The sequence below is a fragment of the Mercenaria mercenaria genome, chromosome 7 (genome assembly GCF_021730395.1).
Source record: "Mercenaria mercenaria strain notata chromosome 7, MADL_Memer_1, whole genome shotgun sequence".
Lineage (NCBI taxonomy): Eukaryota > Metazoa > Mollusca > Bivalvia > Venerida > Veneridae > Mercenaria > Mercenaria mercenaria.
The window spans coordinates 1,866,505-1,886,363 of record NC_069367.1 but is presented as its reverse complement, the minus strand read 5'-3'; the positions used below and the strand labels follow the sequence as shown (position 1 = coordinate 1,886,363).

The window sequence follows — 19,859 nt, the reverse complement described above, 5'->3', positions numbered from 1 at the left end:
CCCTGCCCCAGGGTTGTCTCAGGTTTTTCATGTACATGTACTTATTTAGGTATTTAGGGAAAAAATCTTTAAAAATCTTCTTGTCTGACCATGCAAGGCCTAGGCTTTAAAATTTGATATTTGGTATGTTGCATTGCCTTGTGGTCCTCTGCCAAAACTGTTCAAATTATGCCCCTGGGGTGAAGAGGCCCCGTCCTGAGGGTGACTTGTTACATGAGTTATATAGCAATGCTCAGGTGAGTTTTTCTGATCGCTCAATGTCCGTCGTCTGTTGTATTTTGTCTGTCAACATTTAGCTTGTGTATGCAATAGAGGCTGTATTTTCCAACTGACCTTCATGAAATTTGGTCAGAATGATAACCTTGATGAAATCTAGGCCAAGTTCGAAAATGGGTCATCGCGGATCAAAAACTAGGTCACTAGTTCAAATCAAAGAAAAACCTTGTGTATCCCATAGAGGCAGTATTTTTCAATTAATCTTCATGAGTATTGGTCAGAATGATTATCTTGATAAAATCTAGACCAAGATCGAAATTGAGTCATCTCAGTTCAAAAACTAGGTCACTAGTTCAAATCAAAGAAAAACCTTGTGTATGCGATAGAGGCTGTATTTTGCAATTAATCTTCATGAATATTGGTCAGAATGATTATCTTGATGAAATCTAGGCCAAGATTGAAAATGGGTCATCTCGAGTCAAAAACTAGGTCACTAGGTCAAATCAAATAAAAACCTTGTGTATGCCATAGAGGCTGTATTTTTCAATTAATCTTCATGAATATTGGTCAGATTGATAACCCTGATAAAATCTAGGCCGATTTCAAAAATGGGTCATCTCGGGTCAAAAATTAGGTCACTAGGTCAAATCAAAGAAAACCCTTGTGTATACCATAGAGGCTGTATTTTTCAATTAATCTTCATGAATGTTGGTCAGAATGATAACCTTGATGAAATCTAGGCCGAGTTCGAAAATGGGTCATCTGGGTTCAAAATTAGGTCACTAGTTCAAATCAAAGAAAAACCTTGTGTCTGCGATAGAGGCTGTTTTTTTTTTAATTAATCTTCATGAATATTGGTCAGAATGATTATCTTGATGAAATCTAGGCCAAGATCGAAAATGGGTTATCTCGGGTAAAAAACTAGGTCACTAGGTCAAATCAAATAAAAACCTTGTGTATGCCATAGAGGCTGTATTTTTCAATTAATCTTCATGAATTTTGATCAGATTGACAACCTTGATGAAATCTAGGCCGAGTTAAAAAAATGGGTCATCTCGGGTCAAAAACTAGGTCACTAGGTCAAATCAAAGAAAAACCTTGTGTATGCCATAGAGGCTGTATTTTTCAATTGATCTTCATGACATTTAGTCAGAATGATTGCATTGATGAAATGTAGGTCAAATTTGAATATGGGTCATTTCGGTTCAAAAAATAGGTCAATATGTCAAATCTAAGAAAAACTTTGTGTATGCGATAGAGGCAATATTTTTCAATTGATCTTCCTGAAATTTGGTCAGAATGATTGCCTTGATGAAATCTAGATCGACTTCGAATATGGGTCATCTGAGATCAAAAACTAGGTCACTAGGTCAAATTAAAGAAAAACCTTGTGTATGCGATAGAGGCTTAATTTTCAACTGATCTTTATAAAATTTTGTCAGAATGATAACCTTGATGAAATCTAGGTCAAGTTCGAATATGGGTCATCTGGGTTTAAAAACTAGGTCACTAAGTGAAATCAAGGAAAAACCTTTTGTATGCAATATGGACTGCATTTTACACTGGATTTCATAAAAATTTTGTCAGAATAGTTGCCTTGATGAAGGCTAGGTCAAGTTCGAATATGAGTAGTCTGGGGTCAAAAACTAGGTCACTAGGTCAATTCAAAGAAAATACTTATTTATACTGAAGATTTTTTGCTCCAATTATAATGATAATTGGTCAGAATATTTTTTTCCATGAAATCAAAAAGGTCAAACATGTTTACACTGTTATGGTGTGTTTCTCAGGTGAGCGACTTAGGGCCATCTTGGCCCTCTTGTCTTTATTTCAGTAAATGGATGGGTTAATTCTTTCTGGACCAAAGATTCTATGGCAACATACAGGGATAAACTGAAATCTCCAACAAAATGTTCATGTTGTACCTCACAATGGTGAGTATACCTCACAGAAAATAGTGCCAGTAGCCATGTCATTGATGTTGCTGACTTAAATCATTTGTTCCTAAGGTAGCTGATTGGTTTAAATTGCAGACTTAAAAAGCATTTGTACCTCACAAAGAGTAAGGGTAATTCACAGAAAATAGTGTCTGAGCTAATTGGTTAAAATAGCTTACTTGAAAGTGCTTGTACCTCACAATGGTGAGTATACCTCACAGAAAATAGGGTCATTAGCTGGTTGGTTAATGTTGCTGACTTGAAAGCGTTTGTACCTCACAGTGGTGAGTATGCCTCACAGAAAATAGGGCCAGTAGCTGGTTGGTTAATATTGCTGACTTGAAAGCGTTTGTACCTCTCAGTGGTGAGTGTACCTCACAGAAAAAAGGGCCAGTAAATGGGTGGTAATTATTGCTGACTTGAAAGGGTTTGCACCTCACAATGGTGAGTATGTCTCACAAAAGATAAACCCAGTAGCTGAATGGTTAATGTAACTGACTTGAGCCATTTGTACCTCACAATGGTGGTAATGCCTCACAAAAAATAGTTCTAATAGCTGAGTGCTTAAAGTTGCTGAGTTAAAACCATGTGTACATTTTTGCTGCTGGTTAAAGCCTTCATATTGTCATATCACATGTATATCATGTGATAGTTTCTGGTTTATTAACATTTCAAAACAAATCAAATATAAAGAAATTCTAATAGAGTTGATCCAGTCAGGCTTTGGCTGGGAAATTGTATATTCTTTTGCTTTTGAATTTCAGTATGTGCAATACAATGTTATCATTCCTGGTGTTTGGTATCGTGTTCTTTATTGCAATGATGGATCCACAGGGCTTCCTAGATATGCTAGAAAAATTTGCCTCTTTGACAATTAACCTTGAGGTTGCACTCTTCATCTTCTTGGTGTTTATGAAGTCAAGGAATAAGGAAAATAGGTAAGAGATATAACTTGAGAATATCTATTTTTTTTTGTCTGAAATCATTAGTCGTCCACCTCTGATTCATGTGGAGAGGTTTACAGTTACTTGCAGAGAGCAGGTTTGTACTGGTACAGAGTCCAGGAACACTTGTTAACTGCCTGCTGATACATGACTGAAATACTGTTAAAAATGGTGTTAACCCCAAGACAAACAAACTTTATTTGGTTCTACCTTGGCAATAAAATTATGAAATAGATAAAGAACCAAACTAAGTTGCAATGAATTTTTTTACATTTTTCTACACATCTAAAGCTTCCGCTTTCAGTGCCACCTTTTTGTACTATTTGGTGTATTATATACCTGTATCACTGGAACTAAAATTCAAACTTCAAGTAAGCCCTTTTTATTTAGATATATTTGTAGCTAACTGCATCAAAGTACACTGTCTGAACAGATATTTAAAATATAATTTTCTGAAAAAAGAGTTATTTTATCTGGAAAAAATGATTGTGATCCTGTAAAAAGGCTTGAAAAAAATGGAGACAATTCTTAAAATTTCATTGTAGGTTTGATGACTATGTACATAGTATCTCATGCAAACCATGCACTTTTTACTTCTAGGCATGAATAAATCATGCATAATTACTGCAGTGGTTAGCAGTTTGTAGAGAAAAAATGTAAATATCAAATGCAGTTAATGCCCTAAGGAAAGTGCGACATTTGTTATGGTTAAAGTTGTCAACAGACAAACAACTTTTAAATAGAAGTTGAAACTCACAGAATTTCACAAGGTAAAATGTAAAATATGTTAAGAATGCTGTTGATGCTACCAATATATATGCATTAAAGAATGGCAAATATATCTAGCAATATGAGAAAATCAAAGGAAACAATTTCAGTACTGTTAGATGAATGACAGTGTTATCCTGTGTAGCAGGTAACATAGATAGTTTACTTTACCATTGCATTCGTATCACATTGACAGGATTAGGTGTTTACTTATCAATTTTATTCTGTAAACAGATAGTTTCCCTTGAGTAAAGAGGGCTTAGTGTAAGTCTCTAATACCTGTATAATTTGGTTTGTTTCAGAAATTTAAAGATTCCACTTCCAATGCCACCATTTGTGTACTACTTGGTGTATATCATACCTGTATATTTTGGTTTTGCTGTGGGGTATGATATTTACAACACTATACGAGACATTGTTATAGAACAGACTGGATCCTCACAGGGCAAGGTCATCACCCAGGGAATTACTGGCATAGCCAAAAATATCACTGGAGTCGTGAAAACTCAACAGAACATACGCTGATTAACTCAACAATGACTTCTTTAATTAGTACAGAATTAACAACATTGTCTACTACTTCTCTATTGCTAAGGTGATATTTGCTCAAAATATTTCAAGTACAGTGCCTTTATTATAGTATTTGATATGGAAAATTATTATAGTATTTATTATAGAAATTGCTATGGTGTAAGTTGACTGTTTGATTTACTTTTTCCGTACTTTGTTTCTATTTAAAGAAAGGACAATTATATTTCTATTATACATCCTTTGAAAGATTTCATATCTAAATATGTATTAGAACTTCTTAAAACTTCCAAAATATCTTGAATAGATTTGATTACTTTTACAAATACGAATTTGATAAGCACTTTCTAATATATACTTTAGTAATATATCTATAGAAAATAACTTTTATGTATACCACAGTTTATAGCATTATAGCAACATTTCCATTAAAAATGGAAACAATGGTACTTGATGTACGTGTACTTATTTTGTACAATAAAATGAATACTCTCTTAAGAAAAAAACACTGTTAGAGATTAAGTGGATCAAACTGTAAGTTTGAGCTATGTTATGTTTGTGACAGTTTATGTTATGTGTTATATAGATCTATATTTAACAGAGAACCTCGTTTTGACTTTTTTTATGCCTATCCTATGAATAGGTAGACATATTGTATTAATAAGAATAGGCAGACATATTGTATTAATAGTTTCTTTTCTTTTCTTTTTTGTTAAATGGTATATCCTTTAACACTCGGTTTGAATGAATTGAAATTTTACACAATTATTGACTTTTGGTGATCTGACATTTAGTGCACATGTTCCATAATTCTACTTTACTGTTTTAATAGTCCTTTTCATCGTCATTTTTGATTATTTTTTCTATGTAAACTATTGTTTGTGACTCCTATTTAAGCTAAAACTTTGTCTCTTTAGCTTTCGTTTGTTCATGTCATTTTGTTCATTCATTTTGATAGTAGCTGTCATCTGACAGCTAATGTTTAAATAAACATTGATTTGGTAAATGGGGAAAATAGGTTTTAGCCAAGAAAGCTACATAGTCACAAAGGAAAGAAATGCTCAAGAAAATAACCATGTTTACATTGTTCATTATAGTATAGACATTAAATTAATCATGACTATCTTCACATTCCATTGTTAAGGTAATAAAAATGAGTTTGAGGTCAGTCTGATAAACTTAAGCACCTGATTGGCTGGTTTGAACTCAGTCTTGAATTTGACCAGTGACAGTACAGCATAATTGGATTTGATCTCTATTGTATAGGAACCAGATCTGCAGTATTGGCTCAAGTAATGCAACATTTCCGAATCGTATGAATTTCATATATCTTGAAAGAAATGCTCAAGAAAATAACCATGTTCAGATTGTGCATAATAGTATAAACATGTCATTTATTCTGATTCTTAATATATCTTGAAGGAAATTTTTGTTTAGTAGAATTCAAGCAAATGGAGAATTTATCAATTTTGTTGGAACAATATTTTCTTGGACCATTAAAAGTAGAAATCCACAGAAATTATTCCTCATGAACATTAATGATTTTACAATATAGAACATATATTATTAAACTTATTTCTAGGATTTTTTGTAAAACAAAGAACATACAATTTTCTATGACATTTTTACTCTCAAGGAGAATTCAGAAAAATGTGAAAGCGCATTAAGGTTTTTCGATGTTTAATTATAAAGTTTAGGGTGGCAGATTCAGACAGATACAGTAAACAGTCAGGTTCAATGCTTTCCAAGTTATAAGATGTCTCAAAGAATTGTTTTAGTCGACTTTTAAGTACTTCGTAATGCTTTTTTTCATGCTGATTTAAGCAAATTGAACATACTGATACTTTCGTGACCAGGTAAATTTGATGTCTCGTCTGGTCAAATTCCTTTGTAGTTATAACTCGTTATGTCGAAACTAATGTATATGTTAGCTAAATACAGATTTGAGTTTATGTTACGAATATAAGACATATCCAACGTTTTTCAAAAAAAAAAATGTATATTTTAGAAATAATAAGTTCCCAAACGTGGTTTATCATAGAATAACCCGAGTTTTGAGTATATATCACGAAGGCCGTAAGCCTGAGTGATATATTATTTCGCATTAGAAGGAAAAATTCCGGTTATTCTAGGATAAATGACACTTGGGAATTTATCATTTCGATTCTAACACGACATACTAGTATCAACAGTGTTAGAAAAATATGGTAACTACTTTTTACAGACGTGCTACGCACCTGAATCGGATGACATCATTTCGTGAGTGGTTTATTGCAGAATAACTCGAGATACATTTTTCTCTACATTAATGTAGGTTATTTGCTTGTCGTGTTAGAATAAACTTTTTTGCGGTGGTTGCATGTACATATATAAGCGTGGAAATATTTTCAGTGAAAACGCTACCTCCAATTAACATTTTTAAGTCAAGTCCGGGTTATCTCAAAGCAAAAGTCTGTTCCTATGAGTTTATACTGTTTATAGCTTACAAAATACATGTAATTTAGTATTTGTGATGTTGAGTGAATTTTAACACAGTTTTCTGGAGTGATATATCGATTTGTTTGCGTAATGTAGTTTTTATATACTTATTGATTTGAAACAGGTTTCATTGTGATACACTGCATTGGAATACTGTTTTGACAATATATTATTTATTTTGGTGTGGAGTATAACAATTTATTCATTGTATATTTCTAGCCTCCTTACTGAAGAGTTCATAAGGCAGTTCTATGAATGTGCAGTCCAGTAGTTTATTAATGTTGTTTTGTTATTTAAGAAACTTGACCAGCTGCAAAGAAAATGTTATTATTTAGACGTGCTGTTTAAAGATGTTATTTTGCAGGGGGAAAATGTCAAAACTTTTCTGTTTAGTCAGACCTGTCATTAATAAAACAATGACTAAAACGTACACTTGGGAAATGAAAAATACTAAGTCTTTATCATAGGGAATCATGTGCATTTTCAAGTGAAAATTTAGTCGAAAAGCTGTTTGTGTAAAAAGGGTGGAGGAAATCAATATAGGTTTTAATGAAATGGTAACTTTCCAAATATAACTTTTCTTATTTTAACTGTGTCAGTCTCTTTTTGAAAAGTCAAACTGCATGCAGGAGTTGCTTCCCTTTAACTTCAGAAATCTCTAGCTATAGGTAGAAGAGATCAATGCACAGAAAATTGAAAAAAAAACTATTATGTTATAAGTCCGATGTCTTTATTTCTAAAGCATCAACTTCAAAAACTGATGTGGTATCAATGTTAATTTAACACATTTAAATACACTGCAACCAAAAACAGCTTTCACAAATCACTCACAAAAACACAGTATGTGCAATAAGGTGTGCATAATGCCTCCTGAACATGTGGTCTCTAGCATTTTATTTTGAATATTTATTAATATACATATTTTTGCAGTTAAATTCAAAGTACATTTGCTCTCGTACATTTCATGTATAATTTCTGAGAAAAATCATTTGATCACGCTATTTATGTACTTTTCTGAGGTCAGATTGAGTCCACAAAATGCCAAACGTTTAGACATTATGAAAGGTGTATTTTTGTTACCAGATTTACATATGCAGTGTGTATTGGTACATTTGTATAACTAATTACTCAATTATTTGATATAAAATGCAAATACAAACGTATTTTATCCTGTTTTAATACCAGTTTAGTTTGTGCTTGCATTTCTAGCAAAACAAAGGTATTACATTAATTGTACTGTAACATTTATTCACTTCTAACCAGTGAGAAAATCAAGAAGAGGAAGAAAATGAATGATTTAACAATTGCATCCTTCATTGACGATTCCAGTCCAAGTATATCTAACATTGCCATCAATGATCCAGTACTTAGGATTTTATTGAAATCATGCTGGTATTGGTTATATTGCAAAAAAATGAAACATATAATTTTAGCTTACCTGAGCCAAGGGCTTCTGGTGAGCTATAAGGATCGATGAGTGTCTGTCGTCTGTTCATATTTAGTTTGTTTCAACTTTAGCAGCCACAATTTTGAAGCAATCTTAATCAAACTTGGTCAAAATGTTTTGACCACAACACCTCTTATGAGTTTGATTGTGAATTAGATCACATCAGCATGTCAAGGTTATGTGCCTTTGATTAAAAAATGCGATATTTCACTTTGTTTATACACTAGCATCTTCATTGAATATTTCCTCACCAAATCCTAATAATATTTGTGTGTAATGTGTACGACTTCAAGGTTATGGATTAGTTAAATTATCAGCAAATCGAGATGGTCAAGAGTTATATGCCCTTGATTGATAATTTAATTCCATATTTTATCTTGTTTACACACTATCACCTTCATTTCTTCACCAACCGTAATCATATTTACATAGAATACCTTAGATAGGATAGAATATGGGCAAAGATAGGACGTTAGGGAGTTCAATTTTGAACACAATGACACAAGTAGGACCAGAGTTATGGGCCTTTGACTTTGCAAAATTCCTATCCCTAACCTTTTACTTTAGACACAGTTGTGACTTAATCTTAATGAAACTTGGTCAGAATGTTTGTCTTAATGATTTGTAGGTCAGATTTGAAACTGGGTCATGTGGGATCAAAAACTAAGTCAATAGAACACTCTAGTGGCCACAGTTGTTACTCTCAATATTTAGGAACTTTGTCAGAATGTTTGCCTAATAGTATGTGACCTCCAGGTCAAGATTGAATCTTGATTGTTGGTTTAAAAACTATGTCATCCAGTCAAATCAAATGAAAATATATTGAACACTATAGAGGCCACAGTTTTAATTCAATTTTTACGATCTTGGTCAGAATGATTTATTTCATGATCATTTGGACAAGTTCCAAACTGGGTCTCTGCTTGTGAACACTCTAGAAACTACAATTGTTTATAAAACTTAGTCAGAATGTTTGTCTTGATGATTTCTAGGACAAGTTTGAAACTGGGTTATGTTGGTTTAAAAACTAGGTCACTAGCTAGATCAAAGGAAAAACTTTTTAACACTTTAGAATCCACAGCTTAAGTTTGAAACTCGTTAGAATTGGTCCGAATATTTGTCTGGATGACATCTAGGTCAAATTCGAATCTGGATTTTTAGGGTTAAAAGCTATGCCAACTAGTCAAATCAAAGGAAAAGCTTGTAATTTAGAGGCCACATACATGACCTTCTGATGAAAGTCAGAATGTTAATCTTGATGATCTTTATGCCAAGTTCAACCCTTCAAACCTGGGTTATGTGGGGTCATTAACTAGGTCACTACGCTAGATTAAAGGAAAATCTTGTAATTACTCTTAACTAGAGACGAAACTTAAGTTTCAAGTATAAAACTCATGAGAATTAGTTACTGTCAGAATGTTTATTTTGATAAATTTTAGGTCAACTTTGGATATGGATTATCTGAGATCAGAAACTAGGTCTCTAGGTCAAGTCAAAGAAAACTTGTATATTTGCTATAGTGGCTGCATCTTTGGCTGGATATTCGTGAAATTTCTTCAGAATGATTTTCATGATGTAATCTGTGTCAAGTTTAAATCTACATTGTCTCGGTTCAAAAACTAGGTCATCCGTTAAAATCAAAGAAAAAAATATGTATGCAATAGTGGCTGCATTTTTTCATTTGATTTGCAAGTTGGTCAGCATGTTTGTCTGCACAAAAGCTCGAAAGAGTTCTTACATGTTCACATTAGGTGAAAAAAACTAGGTCCAGTACTTGACCAAGTTTGACAGAAATATAATCTGGATTTTTATGACTAAACAAAATTGTGCTCTCATCAGCATATCAAATAAGTCTGCAGTCTTTATCTCTACTAGTAATCATGACATTAACATAGCACAGGATGTAAAAATATGTTTGTTGTGCCCCCATGTGTGCTGGGGGCATATAGATTTGGTCTTGTCCGTCCGTCTGTGCGTCCGTTCGAAGTTCGTGACTCGCCTAGTTCAGAAAGTATTTAATATAAATTTATGAAACCTTGCATGAGTCTTTATCATGATATGAACTTGCGCACCTCCTATTTTTCGTCTGGCTCTGCCCACTATTTTTTTTAGAGTTATTGCCCCTGAAATAGTCAAAAATGCAGATTTTCACATTTTGACACGCCTAGCTAGGAAAGTACCGGTATTTGATATTGATTCATGAAACCTTGCATTAGTCTCACTCATGATATGAACTTGCGCACCTCCTATTTTTCATCTGGGTTTGCCCCATATTTCTAGAGTAATGGCCCCTGAAATAGTCAAAAATGCACATTTTCACCTTGTGACGCGCCTAACTCAAAAAGTATTTGATATAAATTGATTAAACTTTGCATGAGTTTTTATTATGATATGATACGCCTCCTATTTTAGAGTTATGGGCCCTGAAATAGTAAAAAAAGTAAATGATATAGATTCAGGAAACCTTGCACGAGTCTTAATCATGATATGATCTTGCACACATCATATTTTTCATCTAGGTCCGCCCCCTATTTTCAGTGTTATGGCCCCTGGAATAGTCAAAAGTGCACATTTTTACCTTGTGACGCGCCTAACTCAAAAGTATTTGATATAAATTGATTAAACCTTGCATGAATCTTTATCATGATATGGACTTGCACACCTCCTACTTTTTATCTGCCTCCGCCTCCAATTTTTAGAGTTATGACCCCTGAAATAGTCAAAACTGCACATTGTCACCTTGTGACGCACCTAGCTCGAAAAGTAAATAATATAAATGGATGAAAACTTACATGAGTCTTTATCGTGATATTAACTTGCATACCTCTTATTTATTTGCTGGTTGCTGTTCCTTATCTTATGTTTAAAATTATTGCCCCTGAAATTGTCAAAAATGCACATTTTTCACCTAAGGCCATACCAAATTGATTTGTCGTTCGTTTTGATTACGCGGTCCGGAATGATAACGGCGAAACAGGTTATATCGCTGTTTTAATGCGTCAAAGTGATATTGATCGGAATTCATGCGTTCGTAATACATGTAGCCTCAAACTCAAAAAGTCAGGAATTTATGATGTTGTTCATCATTTGTTTTAAATCTGGAGTGTCTGTGCTAATGCCTCAATTGGCCTTCGATGTGCCGGTAGGTGATGAAGTAGGCACGTTCTACGATTGTTCAATACAGAATACAGTGAAAAGAACAGAGCCCGACTTGTAAGACGTGCACGGGGATTCAATTAAAAATATTTGGATTAAACATAGAAATATTGTTCAGATAAAGTTTTCAAACTATTTGTTATCAGTTGTTTAGTTCAATATGTTAGATCTAGAGCCAAAGCAAAGTGCTTTCTTTAAAAAAAAAGGTTTGTTCACAAATCCTGACTGATCCATCACATTAAATTTAATTGTCTTGGGCCCAAATCATTTTGATTTGAACGTAACTTCTTTAGTACGGCAGTCAGATATTCTGTCAAAATACATATATTCAATTTAAAAAAAATGTTTAGCTTTTCAAATAAGTAGTGTAGATATAAAGATAATTTCTGTCGTATTGTAACCCCAATTTTCCCTGTTTGTATATTAATTGGCTGTGAATTGATTGAAAGAGGTAGGTGATGAAGTAGGCACGTTCTACGATTGTTCAATACAGAATACAGTGAAAAGAACAGAGCCCGACTTGTAAGACGTGCACGGGGATTCAATTAAAACTATTTGGATTAAACATAGAAATATTGTTCAGATAAAGTTTTCAAACTATTTGTTATCAGTTGTTTAGTTCAATATGTTAGATCTAGAGCCAAAGCAAAGTGCTTTCTTTAAAAAAAAAGTTTGTTCACAAATCCTGACTCCTTCTTAATTGAAAGACGGACAAGTCCATTATAAAAAATTATCAAGATAAGGGTTAATGTAAATTTTACTGTAAAATGATCAATATTCATAAGAGACTATTTTTTCTGATCGAGACAGTCGACAAAAATGAATATAGATAAATAAAACTCAAATTCATTTTACGATAAAAAGAGAAATCTACGAACTCTTATCCCCTGTTGATAGCTATTCTTGCTGAAACTACGGAATTTAGTGCAAACTAACATAAAAGATTTTACAGTTATTCTGAACAAATAGACAATATTCTTAAATCAAAAAGTGATTTTACAATAAATTCCGAAAAATAAACAAGATCCCTCCCTCTCAAAATAGAAAGATTAAAATTAAAAAAAAATGGTTTTTAAGGTAATTCTGAAAATAAGTTAAAAATTTTCTTCTTATACTTTTTCAAATTTTATGAATAAAACATGTTAATTGCAGAAACCCCTGACAATAAATTATGTAACTGACTTCACTTTTTAACGCTTGTCGAATGATACAACGGTATAAAACTACCTTAACAAGTAACACCCATTTTTGGACGGATTGTCGAAGACAATTTCGTCCAGTGGAACCACAATAATACGAGTTTCGGCTTTTCTAATCGATTTCTTGATAACCACCATAATTATATTTCACACTCCTCCGAAAGTATATAGTTCCCGAATTGCAGCACATAGAACAACTGAAATTACCACGCTTCACTGCGCGCTTTAATTGAATGCAGACGGTAAATGTAGTATTAACGCAAGCTGACCACTATACTAAACACGCTTTATATACAAGACAGTGTTTTTATCGTTGGATGACGGAGTTTACATTACAAAATGTATGAATGTTTTGTAAATGTGTGTATATGTTTGTACATGCACATTTGTGAAGTCTGATCATAATAGTCTGCATTGTTCATATTTAGTCATTTAATTCACAATGAACAGAGAAATATGGTAAGAAGATGATTACCCTGTTGCAGAAAAAACGAAAAAAAAAAACAGGAAAAAAAACGAATAAGACATTTACTTGTTCAACAGTCCCATCAGAAAAGGGATAATGCTGACAGAGTCAATACATTTAATGACAATCGGTCCTCCAGTGTTTACAATGCTTTGATTCTAACGCGCCAACATTCAAAGAATGTGTTGTTATGTATTTATAAATTACGAGCATGACATTTATTTGAAATAGTACATAACAAAGTAGTTTCACTTGCTGTATACTTTATTATAAAACATTTGAAATCTTTTTATTGTTATTCAAGAGCATATCTTATCGGAGTCATTTGTTTCAATCAAAGTGTTTAACTTGAGCAGAAGAACGCAGAATGTATTATTTATAGTACTATATAGACTATACTCTAAGCTTTTGTTCATAGAAATGTACGATGTTTTTAAAGAGTTGTGACGCTTTTTCGTAAAAATGACTTTGGGTGTAAAAAATTATACAATAGTGATAATGACAAATTAGACAATTTAGAAAAGTATTTAAGAGATGATTATGAAAATAACTGTCTGTTTGATATACTCAAAGAAGACGTTAGTTTTATTAGAGACGGGATCGAAAAACTTGTTAATGACTTTATAATTTATGGAAGTGATCACATTTCTAACAGACTTGTTAACAAAGTACAAATTTATGTTAGTGAAAACTACAACAGTAGAAAGTTTGACAGAAGTAGTGAGTTTATAAGAAGGATTTCCGGACGAATTTGATTTCCTATTTGTGATATGTACATTTGAATTCATTGGAAAATCTCACTTGATATTAGGGCAAGTTTTAAGAGACTTAGAACGAATTTTAAAGAATGAGTGCGTCTCAATTTTCAACCTTACAGTAGGAGACAGGAAATGGATTTACACTGATGCCAAATTCCCAGACAAGAAAATTGAATATGACTTCAAAGTTCAACATCACGGACCTGCAATAAACTGACATTTAGTTATATGCAGACATATAATAAAGGGAAATTGATGTTGATCTTACTCCAGCTTTAAGATTTGTTGATTCAAACTTGAAGAAGAATATCGGCAGCTTATCTTGCAGTAATGCAAGTCTCACAAATGCCGTCGTCTCTACTGGAAACTATTAAACTGTCGGGAATCAACTTTACCCAGGGACTATTTCTTTCCGAATTAAAGGTATCATTCACTAATTTTTGAAAAGCAGTTCATGATAGATAGTTGTCAAACCGCCATTTAAAAAAGGGAAATGTGAAAACTTCAAAGGTCGCTCAACACGACAAAAATAAATATGTTGCAGGCTCGGTTTGATTGAGCCTGTTCATGGACGGTAGTGGAAATGCATGCTATCGTCCACGCCCTCTAGCCCCCGGTTGAGCAGAACATTTACACATGCTAAAAGGACAAAAAACAATTTAGAGGCATCCGCAGATGTATTCAAACGGAGGTAAACATGGAACCTTCAATGATACACGTGTTGAGGCGTATAATTCCATGAAGAGCGGCGTTTGGTCCCCAGATAAAGTAAAGGGTTTGCCCTAAACGAGAAAACAATGGGCAGAAATAAACAAACTGGAATTTAGGAAGAGGATCTGAGGTTATGGAGCCTGCGTATCACAGGAACTGTCAAAAGACAAAATTAAAAAGCAGGCACCATATCCAAGGGGTGATTAAACAATACCCAAGGCTATGAAAGCGGGAGTATTGAAACCTCCCAGGCCGAAATGGTCATGTTGAGAAACTAAACAGTACCAATTACACGAAGGTATACAAACTGCTTAAGTACCTTATCAATGGGCGCAATCAGGGCGAGTCAATGCGCAGTGGAAATCTATCTGTTGGGTATTCTGCTTATATGATCAAGATAGCAGTGATATTTCATTATTTTGACTGCGATGTTCAAAACGAAGACAAATTAGGAGATTGCTGTTTGGCTGTGATGGCACGCTTAAGCATTTAAGAAAGCACATGTTATTTCCTAAAACTTGCGATAAGAAGATCTTCCGTATTCAGAGTTTGTGTTGAAGAAAAATAAGAGGATGAGAAATGTCTGAAACTTCTTATGAGCATGAAAAAAATCTTTCAAGGATATGCAAAGATGCTACAAAAACTACAGTTATTCCGAATGTCATTTGAAACCATTGGCGGTGAACCGGTTGGATGATAGAATGTACATGGAACAGTACTTTTCACAAGAAATGGAAGAAAAAATAAACAGAAAATTAAAATGTGTAGAAATGTGTCTAGCTATTTTTTGTATTTCATTTTTTTGGAGAAATTGTAAACTTCAGTATGTACACCTAGACATGTCTGTAAAACGGCTGTTGGTGTAAATAATGTTAAAACATCTAGTGCATGTATATCTGTTCCTTTTATAGTAGATACAAAAGAAAAAATGTCCAAGGCATTATACCGGCCAATTCATTTGGTTTTGATGTTTTCTATCTTGGTTTTGGTTTGATTGATTATATGGATGGGAATAATAAAATTTGCCCAGGTACATTGATATGTTGCATTTATAAGTACTTCCATAGCAAGACGTGAGAACAGAACAAATTTATAAAGAAATTTTCTGAAATTGGAACATTTTCTTATCTTCAGACACATACAATAACTAGCTTCTGTCCGGCTTGGAAACTCGTAGTGACTTTGAAATAAACTTGGAAACAAAATTACCCTTACTATTTACTACTTACTATTTATTTAAAAACTAGTAAAACTGTTAAACACATTGCTGCAGTGAAAATTTACATTTACATTTGGAAGTGATGCATAATAACATTGCAACACTCACATTGGTAAAGAAACTCTTCTTTAAATTCAGTGTGTACACTTGGTAGAAAAAAGTATTTAAAAAAAATATGATCCTACATGTAGTTTAATATCAGGTAGCTTTTGCAGTTAAATTGGTTTCAGAGAAAATATTTCTTTTACGTCTTCTATCATTGTTTTCAATTTTCTTCTAAACATATCAAGAATGAAATAAAACATTCATCTTTCTTAAAATGTGTATATTATTTTTTTAGTTAATTAGACGGCGAATTGCGCTCTACCTCTCTTCGGTGTCCTTAAATGAAAACTGATATTTCAGTTACCACTGGCGAAAATGGATTGTAATTTCACGCCCTTGTTTATGCTTCTGCTTCGATTTTGTAATTTTAGATTGCATTGATGCTTAATTCTAACACAATCTGATTCATTTTCCTAATAAACAAAGAAGGCTGAAAACAGTGCAATATTATACAACAATTCACTTTTCTGACGTCACAATCATTACGTCATGGCGTCAAAAGGCATAGTGGCGCGCTGGAAAAGAATCCGATTGAAAATGGACAAATATTCAATGAATGCCGTCAAGTATGTACTTTAAAGTCGCTGGTAACGTGTTAGAATCGAAATAATATATATCATTTAGTGATTTGCTCTTGAATAAAATCATTGTTTGTCGTTCAGAGGTGCATTATTATATCACTCGGGCTGAAAACAAAATTCTATACCTGCATGAGTTACAGCAAAACAAATCATTCACTCTCTATAAGTCACCTCTTATGATCATATGAGGGAAGGACATTTTTTTTCATAAACAAAATTCGTTACAGATTTTATGAGATTATATCATTAGATCTAGTATAATGATTATAGAATACTGCATCATGGAGATGAGATAGAGGTTGTGATGCGCTATGAAGTGAAAATGAGCTAGAAATCGAGGGTTTGGATACTATGGCTTTTGAGATAGATAAATATAGGAATCGAGTTTAGAAATCGAAAGCATGATTACTAATTCATAAATTGTGTCGCCCAGCTGTAGGAGTTACCAGCGTGGTTACTAGATCAAAAGGTTGGAGAAATCGACTTTGTTACAGATATTTCATTTTGTACTTAATGTAAATTTAATCATCTGCATAGATCATTTGAATGATGTATTATTATTATCAAATATGTGCGGTAGCCTATAGTAAGATAAGTATAACTGTGATGAAGCTCTGCTGTACACCGAGACTGCTAGTCTAAAACTAGAATTCTCACGAACTGTCACTCTTTACTGAATCGATCAAGAGAATATCGTAGGTCCCCTGGATTCTTTTAAAGATCTTTAAATGTTTAAAATGACAAGAGAATATAATACTAACATGCGTTCTTTTCAATATCATCAATTTGTTTGTTTAGTATTATGAAATGACTTAGCATTTCAACGATGGTAAATAGTTATATAAATTATCTGATTAAGGTAACAAAGTCCATATAGATATCTGTTCGACAAACGTCAGTGTCAAATTTTGCACATGGTAGAAATGTTGCCAAATTGATAAGAAAGTAGGACAATCGGTCAGATGATTGGAAATCCCCGGGTACATTTTAGATAAAACTGGAAATTTTACTGTACTTTCTCTAGTGTAGATTTAAGATTGTTTTTTCAATCCGCAAAAATCGTTAAAAGGTAAAATGAGAAAGATACAAGGTAATAGTAGATTTACGTGACATATGACTCGAAGTTAGATGTTGTTTTTTAGATTGATCGCCCTGCTTATTAAAACGAAGGTCGTGCGTCCATATCTAAGTACGATCATTGCAAGCCGAAAAGATTATTGAAACGTGCATACAAGTTGCAGAGTGATGTTTATCTTATCACATACATCATAAAACATAAATTAAAACCGAGTACAAAATTACAGCAAACTTGGTTTGATTAGGTCTGTTTGTGAGCGCTAACTAAATGCGTAAAACCCTTTCAATCGAATAAAACTTTCAATGGTGTAAATATCGAAACAAAGAACGCTCTTGGGACATGTTGTTGGACATGTAATTAGGAAAAAAATAGCAAAAGCAAAACTTAATACACTTGATCATTAAAGACCATGAACATTGTTTTGTTGTATTTGTGTGTTTGCATAGGCAGACAGTTTAACAACTGTCGTTCCAGAGTATAGGAACAATGTAAACGTAATATTCAATATGAGGTGGACATAGTAAAACAGCCATTTTTAACATGCCCTTAAATGTCGCATAAAAATAAACTGAAAGTTCGCCCTCTTGATGTTAAATGCTCGATCCGCCCATGAAAAGATACAAATATTAAACCTTGTTTTGCCTCATATTCTTCACGAATGGACCGGCCGGATACTTATTTTGTACATCGGCCTTCCTTACACAGAAATACCTCATCCTATGATTAATATACATTGTCGCTATAAAAAAATAGTGTTTGGCCGAAATTTTGTGTTGTATTACGCTTGAAAATTAATGTTGAATTGAGATATGAGATAACATTTCGTGTTTTGAATAGAAACAAATGCTAAGCTGCATAATCATTAAGGGTAATGCCCTGAAGAAAACAACAAGTTATTAGAGGTACAGATATTTTAATTGTCACCAATAGATTAGTGCTTACGACTCGAGCTTTAAACGTAAGGAGGCAATAGCGTTTAGTCATGTTTTGAACACAAGAGCTCCTTGATACGGATCGGTGTATCATTTCACCCATTCTACTGAAATATCAATTGAACAGTTTTAATTTAATCGTAGGAAAGTGTACAAAATGCATAAGATAACGGGAAACATTAAAACACTGATACACACTTCTACTGACATATCAATTGAGCAGACTTGATTTGTTCGTAGGAAAGTGTATAAAATTTATAGGATAGCGGGAAACATTGAACCAGCGGTTGTCACGAGTTGTACAGATTTCATTCGTGTGATATGACAGCGTCATTATGACGTCTGGCCGCTTAACCGTCTTACTTTCAAAGTTTAGCAAATAAGGACCAGAAATAACGGTATTAAAGTTTTTCGCGGGGTATTTTTAATAATCCGCGTAACAGTCAGCTTTGCAAATCGTGTTGCGGACCGGAAAGGCTCAAGTGAATGATTGAGTCGTCATGCATTCAGGACCAGGATGTTGAGTGTGGGCAACTGATCATTACGACAGAAGCGTAAAATTGACGACCCGTAAAACTGAAACCTATAGTAAAACTTTATTTTGGTGAAATGACGACGATTTCCATATAATTAAGACATGCATTTTATATCAGATCAAAACAGGAAACCTGTAAACAAGCATACACATTTTAGGCAATGACGCTTCAAAAACCCGATAAAAAATTTGTTCAGACAGCCTTTAGATTATTTGAAGAGTCGAGTAATACTTGTTTTAACGTTTTGTAGGAAGAAATGAAGAAAAGTAAATTACTTCCGTATATAAATAAACAGGGCCGGGTGTAGCATGGTAATTCTAATACTTTGTTACTGTGTATGTAAATTCTATTGTAGAAATCAAATTGAGAGAAAAACGATGATGTCAAATAATAGCTTTTATTTAACTCCATTTAACTCCTCCTACGTATCTGTTGAGCAGGCGGCATTACGGGTTCAGGTTGTTCATTTGGTTCACGAACTTCCAAAGAAGCCTGTTGTTCCCTCTGCTGACGAGGTACAGGTGCTGGTTGCTGTCGTTGTTGCTGCTGCGGTTGAGAATTTTGTCGTCGTCAGATAAATCTGCAATTATCTGATTGCGTCTGTCGGTGATATCTGGTTGGACAAAAGCATTTACAGTTTCAACTAAACGTCTTTCCTGCAGTTTTAAGGTGTCTACCTTAGTTCTGTGAAATGACAAAGTGTGTTTGCATTACAAAAGAGAAATGACTCTTATTATAAACATGAAATTTGTTATTATTTTTTATTGTTGTTTTAATTTCTACTGATTTTTCTTACATCT

General features: G+C 33.4%; 1 protein-coding gene across 1 annotated transcript; it reads left to right on the top strand.

The window, feature by feature from the left end:
- Positions 1-2,001: 2,001 nt before the first annotated feature.
- On the top strand, positions 2,002-5,514 carry LOC128558759 (uncharacterized). The gene is made up of 3 exons (XM_053548961.1): positions 2,002-2,150; positions 2,918-3,091; positions 4,168-5,514. Exons 1-3 carry the CDS (start codon positions 2,089-2,091, stop codon positions 4,388-4,390), a joined length of 459 nt encoding a protein of 152 aa, XP_053404936.1. The 5' UTR covers positions 2,002-2,088; the 3' UTR covers positions 4,391-5,514.
- The last annotated feature ends 14,345 nt before the right edge of the window (positions 5,515-19,859 follow it).